General features: G+C 40.6%; 1 protein-coding gene across 3 annotated transcripts in view; it reads left to right on the top strand.

Moving 5' to 3' along the window:
* The window catches only part of mbnl2 (muscleblind-like splicing regulator 2), a gene marked incomplete in the record, with an annotated part of 69978 nt that overhangs the window by 7163 nt on the left and 56052 nt on the right, over window positions 1–6763 (top strand). For all 3 annotated transcript variants that reach the window (XM_036213524.1, XM_036213525.1, XM_036213523.1), the window contains 1 exon segment: window positions 2572–3276. In XM_036213524.1, coding sequence (XP_036069417.1) covers window positions 3103–3276 — 174 coding nt within the window.

Here is a 6763-nt window from a genome sequence, read left to right as displayed (position 1 = left end):
GTCACAAGAAGTAGATAAACCCTCAAACCTCAGTGTTTTTGTTGATGAAAAGAAAAACTAAATTAAATAAATTCTTAAAAAAATGTTTTAGATACAGTCAATGACTAAAATAAAAAACTATGATGAAAATGACATGAAAATTAAAGTTTGGTGATTACTTATGTGACGTCACATGACCGTCTCCTAGTATGGTGGAGAAATCGTATCGTAACGATTGTTTCTGTAAAATTTTTGGAGTTTTTTTTTTGGTATTTCCAAACATAATATTTTTAATTTTCTTAAATAAAAAAAGACATGAATATGTAATTGATTCAAACATATAGTACATAAATAATGGGTTTGATCTACGAATCATAGGTCTTGATTTGTGAAGTGGATCGCCGTCTATAGGTAAGAATCCACGGTGCTTTAATACAGTAGTTTGGCCCATTTCAGTAAGCTAGCTTCTTAACCATTCACTGACTCGTGCGTGAGACCAGTGTTCTCACTAACCAAACAAACTTTGTAGTCAAAGGGATTCAAGTACTCCAGGGATCATCCAGTTTGAGTCATTAACAGAGTCTAGACTTCTTTATTTAAAGACCCACTCTGATGAAAATGGTGTTTTTCGTGTTTTTAACATGTACCTTTCTGATGATGGAGGTGGAGCTTAACATTGCATTTCTGAGTATTTCTTCATTCAAGTCGTCATGAATCAGGAACAGACCAAAAAATGGTGTTTGAAAAATACCATACTTGTGGCAGTCTCAAGCTTCAACTCTGAGGTTGAATTTCTGATGAACTACTTCCACTCTGCAGAAACTATGTCCTAGAAAACCACTCAAAGTGGCATAATAATAACTAGAAAAGTTGCATGACTTGCAATAATGCTAGTGTAAATGCTTTTTGCTGAAAATTATGACAGTTTACTTTAATTACTGAAGGGATTTACTGAAAATGCAAAAGCTTTTTGAAAAATGTTACATTTGGTAAGACTGGAAATTTCAGTAAATTACTTTGGAAGAGCACTGAAATATACCAAAATTTCTGAAAAATTTATAGTAAAATTGCTTAACAGTCCCTCATAATTTGTTGCTTAAATACTAGCTATACTCCAAAATAGCCTAAAATCCCTCAAAATACGATATTTGTCTAAAACGTTAGCCTGTTGCTAAAATAGAAGCTAAGGTCCAAATTGGCATTAAAAACTCACGAGAGAACAAATTAGCCAAAAACATTAGCATGTTGCTAAAATAAAAGCTAAACTTTCAAATAAGCATAAAAAATCTCAGATAACAAATTAGCCAAAAAATGTTAGGATGTTGCTTAAATAGAAACTAAACACTAAAGAAGCCTATAAAAACCTGAGTAGGTAACAAATTAACCAAAAACATTAGCATGTTGCTAAAATATTAGCTAAACTATAAAAGATGAAAACATAACACGTGAATATGTTTAAAGTCTTGTTGCTAATCTAATTAAAATTTTGAAATTTGAAGACTTTTTCAATCATATTATGCTCAATATTTTAAAAACTATAAAGTTTATAATACCAAAAGTACAAGCAGTAATGTCTGAACAGCTGAATGTTTTCCTACCAAGATTCCTGAATCATTGAAAGTGTGATTGAGTTTTTACGTGCCACAAAACGTACGGAAAAGAGCAGGAGGATCACTATAGTGTGAATGTTTAGTAAGCAACACAATCAAAATATCACTGGGAACGCTTCAAAAATGATTGGAGTGGGACTAATCATGAACATAGAGGATCTTTGTCTGCTTTTAGCTCTACTTTTAATATTTCTGGACACATTAGAACAAAATACTGAAAATGGTCAAAGATCTACAGCCAGCGTTGGAGCATATTTCCTGCAGGTCTCGGCTTGCCCGGGCTTGTCTGCTGCTGACGAAGGTTAGCCAAGTCGTTCAGTGGTATTTTATGAACGGTTTCTAACGCCTGCTCCTCTCTCTTTTCCATGGATACGCTGATTTACATAAAGCAGTAAAAAAAAGAAAGAATAATCTTTCAAGCAGGGCTTGAGATTTTACGGCACTTTTCTGTCTCCGCCCTCTCTCTGCTGTCTTCAGCTGTTCCTGCCCGCCCACAACTACGAGCAAAACATTTCCAGATGTGCCAAAAAGACAGGGGGCTCCTTGCTCGGTAGCTCAGTCAAAGATTCGTCCCACGTGAATCTCACACGTTAATGAGCCGGTGCTTAATTTGAACTGGTGAGACCAGTCACTATGAGGACCACGGTCACGTCTGGTATAGGCATCTGCTTCTGCCCCTCTCTGACGGCTGGACGCTTGCCTAGACTAATGCCACTCTGCACCGTTTGCTATTGGCTGTACGTCACTAAGTGGAGCCCAAACAGGCTGGCTGCTCCGCTTCCATCCCAGCCCTTTGAATGTAAAAACGGTGCCCAAAAGTCATTGAGGAACTTCACCTCTATCAGTTTCTGTCCCCCTGGTTCTTTCCCCGCTCACGTTCTGGAAGACAGGCATAAACACAACCCCAAAATGTCAGTTGAAGCATGCATTTAGTGAGTTGTTTTCTTGCTGTGACTAATCCTCGTGCTTCTGTCTGTTTCAGGTCCCTGACAGGAAGTGCCTTGTGAGACAAACCCCGCCCCTACTTGAAGTGGTTCTCCATTACCTGAGGAACTCGGATCCCAAGCTGCCGCACGGCACCAGAGACAATAGAAAGTGACCGACTTTGTGGCACCGTACTGTAGAACCAGGACCCAGTTCGCCCCCCTGATATCCACCGCCAAGATCATCCGTCATAAAGGCGACGTTTTGAGGACACTGGTGCAGCCAGCACCGGCTGCGTCCAGGCATGCCCCCTCTGCCGCCTCAGACGTTCTGATTGATGAACGGTCGACCGCTCTGACTGACACGCTCCACCATAGCTCCGTTCCATGCAAGGGACTTTGCCGGTCCATTACCTCAACTTCACCGTCTGCAAGGACGAACTGCACCAGCCGGCAGATTATTTATAGCCGCGAGTTCCGTCAGTTGTCTTTTAATTTATTTATTTTACTTTTTTAGCCGTTAACTGGAGCACAGCTCAAGTCCTCCTCAGAGGATCTCCTCCTCAGCCCCGCAGCCGTCGCCTCTCGACATGGCTCTAAACATAGCCTCCATACGGGACACTAAATGGCTGACCCTGGAGGTGTGCCGTCAGTTTCAGAGGGGGACCTGTTCACGCAGCGACGAAGAATGCAAATTTGCCCACCCGCCCAAGAGCTGCCAGGTGGAAAACGGCAGGGTGATTGCCTGCTTTGACTCTCTAAAGGTAAGTATTTTAAGAGCATCTTCTCAGAGAAGTGGTATCCCTCATGGAGAGCGGTCCCCCTTGAATTGTTTCTGCAGTTAGCGCCCGTCTGACCCACGAAGCTAAAGGTCAGAGAGGTCCTTTGTCATGTTCACTGCCACCACACCGTATGTGCGAGAGCTTTTTTTACGCTAAGTTCTTCTAGTGTTACCGTGCCTCATCTGCACTTGTGGGCCAACATCCGATCGCCTTGAGTGGTTCCAGAGCTTCTATTCCTGGACGCTTGTCAGCTGTCTGGCTGTATACAACCGTCAAACAACATCAACAGTCAGAAGCCGTGATGTGATTCTCACACTAGGCTTTTGCATATTCAAACTTTAGGGAAAAATTTAGCAAGTTGATGCCAAAAAAACGACGCCAAAGTATGTAAATGATCCATAATGGTGCAATATTTACCTAATGTCGTACAGTTTAATGCTTTTACTGTTATTCCTTTGTGTGTCAAACAACTAAAAATCTCCCAGATCATTACTGTTCACTCAAGTTCCCTCAGAGTAAGAGATATACAGTTAAAAAAAACAGATGTAACGAAGATTAATGAGGACGAAAGTGGAGCAGGCCATCTAAACAGAGCTGAGTTAATGTCTACTCTGGGTGGAGCGCTGCAGCATTAACAGGAGTCGCACCAAAAAACCTCAAGTGCTTTAATACTTTTCTTGCATTTGAGTGCCCCCCCTTAATTTTCCACAACTCCCACTCTTAATTGGTGATAAAAGACTTGGATTCAAACATATTTGAGGAAATTCTTCCAATCTTCAAAACTTTTAGAGGTTCAAATTGCAACGCAGGGTTTTTTCCAATATATATATACCCTCGAAGTGTTTATACCAGTTGGGTACATTTTTAGCCATGCCAACTTCATCTGAAACATAAGACAAATAACTTTACCTTGGCTTTAAATCATGTATGGCACAAGCAAAACCTTTTTTTCCTAAATGAGCAGTTTGAAGCGACTCTTTCTCACTCCCAACTCATCATGTATGGACATTTAGTTCGGGCCCCCTCTGCGCCACTTTTTGACGTTTTGGGTGTCCCCAACTCGTCGTTTTTTGACGTGCTGGCTGTTCCCATTAAATCAGAGGTCCCCAACTTCTGGGGCGCTAACCGGTACCAGTCCAAGGGCTGCTTGGTACCGGGCCACAGACGGGGAAAAAATACATACACCATTCAGAGGTCCCCAACTTCCGGGGTGATAACCTGTACTGATCCGAGGATTGTTGTTACCGGGCCACAGACAGGGGAAAAATGCATTTTTTCATATTTTTGTTCATGATGTTGTTTGTGCTTATTTACAATTATTAAAACAACTTTTTTTCTGCTGTACTTTCAGCAAATGCTTAATATCCGTACACAGTTTTTGTGGCAAATTTGCAGCAGCTTTCAGCAGACTCCTGGCCAGTTAAGCACTGGAGCTTTAGCTCCAGTTTTGACAATATTTGAATTATCGTAACTGTTAAATTGCTTATGCAATCATTGTAATTCCAACAGATTTTAAAAGCTGAGAAAAGCGGCTTTGCGTTGAAATGCAACACTTCTACTACGCACTAATTACTATAAAATGTTGCATATCGGCGCAAAGACGCTTATCTCCGAGTCAGAATTGCGTTAATTGCGTAAACAGTCGAAGAGTTAATGGTATTTCAGAGAGCTTTCTCTTTTTCCGGCGACAAATCCCGTGTTAAAGGGTTAGGAACAAGCTTTCTAGCAAATCCAGCTTCATACTGATTTGTTTATGACGCTGTCCTTTATGAAACCTTCACTCCCATGTTTTCTTCAGGGAAAACAAACTTTTTCCATGACTTCCTGGCATATGAATCCTTTAGGAAGAAGACCGCTCTTAGCTAACGTTTGTGTGACGTCTTGATTGAACAAAAAGTCACAAACTATGTTCAAATTTTCCCTACTCACTATATAGTGCACTATAGAGTGCGTTTGCCGTTTTCTAGTGCTGGTGGAATCTTCTAATTCCAAAATCGAGTCCACTAGAAATATCCCAGAAGTCTTTGCGAGAAACTAGTGTCCATCAATATTAACATTTTAATAAACTAACCACATTTTCACCATCAAAACACAGCGGAGTTATAAATAAACGTAGTAAAATCGGTGACGTCATATCCGACGTTTGGAAAACCAAAAGAAAAATTGTGAGCAACAACAGGAGAGACATTTATAGATATTTTTGGGAGAATGTTGAGAATTCTGGAGCGTATGTTAGTACCGTGGGGTTTTTTTTACTGTCCAAGTCAAACTCGTTAAAACTAGCAGAGCTAGCATATTTATTGGTATTTTTTAAATAAAACAAAGTAAGTCATGCTGTATTTGTAATATATTCACATTTCCTTTGAAGAAAACGTACAATGTTTTGTGGAATTCTTAGCGTTCATTTTTAGAAGTTCCACGTCAGTTCGAAGTATTTATTCAACTACTATAGCTAAAGGCGCTCGGCATAATGAAGGGCTTTGCTGAAAGTCCGTCTTGAGTGACATTCTTTCCGAGCTGCCACAGCTAGCACGTTTTTGTCCCGGCTTTGGCGTTACATGGATTCAAATCCCCACGATGCCACGGCCCCTGCTAACTCCGTCTCGGTATCTGTGAGTCGGCAGCGTAGGCACGACACATTTCACAATCTTTCTTTGAGGCTGTCCTATGGCAGATCCAACATCCCTTTGCTTAGAATCAAAGATTTTTGCATGATCTTCCCTCCACCACCCCATTGATGATTAGATAAAACATGAGACATTTTCTGGTTTCCATGGTATCGAAGCTTCTTTCCTCTTTCTTCCTTCATCAGGGTTGGCTCAGTGGCCCAACTCGGCCATCTTTCGCATCAAAAAGGCCTCACAAGACGTTGATCAAAAGAGGAGAAAAAAAAAAGATTTTTTCTGCCTTTTGTAACAGCATAGAAACTTCACAGATCTCCCCAGCAACACGCTTTAAATAGAAAAAGGTTGTAAACTTAAAGTTCCTTGCAGAAGCCTCCATCTGGTTGGAAAATGTTGGCCTGAAATGTTGTTTCTAAAGTCGAGACTTGCACTCAGCTCTCCCTGTGTTCTTGGAAACCAGATGAAGACGTGTTAACAGCCAATTTTTGTGGTCAAGCAGTCAAATTCAAATGTCCCCAACTCTTTTATGAATGCAGTTTTGAGCAGAAGCCGTGGCAGAAAACTCAATAATATCCATGCGCTCATTATTCATCATTAAAGAGAAGGGCACTGACGAAGCAGTTTCTTCTGTGACCTTTTCTTCTTCCTCCCTTTTTTTAAACAACAAACACAGGAGCTCTTCATCTTGATGTCATGAAGTTACTGTTTTTTCCTGAAATTGCTCATGGATGCAATTTTGGAATGAAATCATGGAACCAAAAGACAAGATTTTTCCTTCAGATGTACCTTTCTTAGATGTTCATAAGAAAAACGGTTCATTAAGCTCAACACTTTTTAGCATAAAG

The sequence above is a fragment of the Oryzias melastigma genome, linkage group LG9 (genome assembly GCF_002922805.2).
Source record: "Oryzias melastigma strain HK-1 linkage group LG9, ASM292280v2, whole genome shotgun sequence".
Classification (NCBI taxonomy): domain Eukaryota; kingdom Metazoa; phylum Chordata; class Actinopteri; order Beloniformes; family Adrianichthyidae; genus Oryzias; species Oryzias melastigma.
This window is presented reverse-complemented; position numbering and strand designations above follow the sequence as displayed.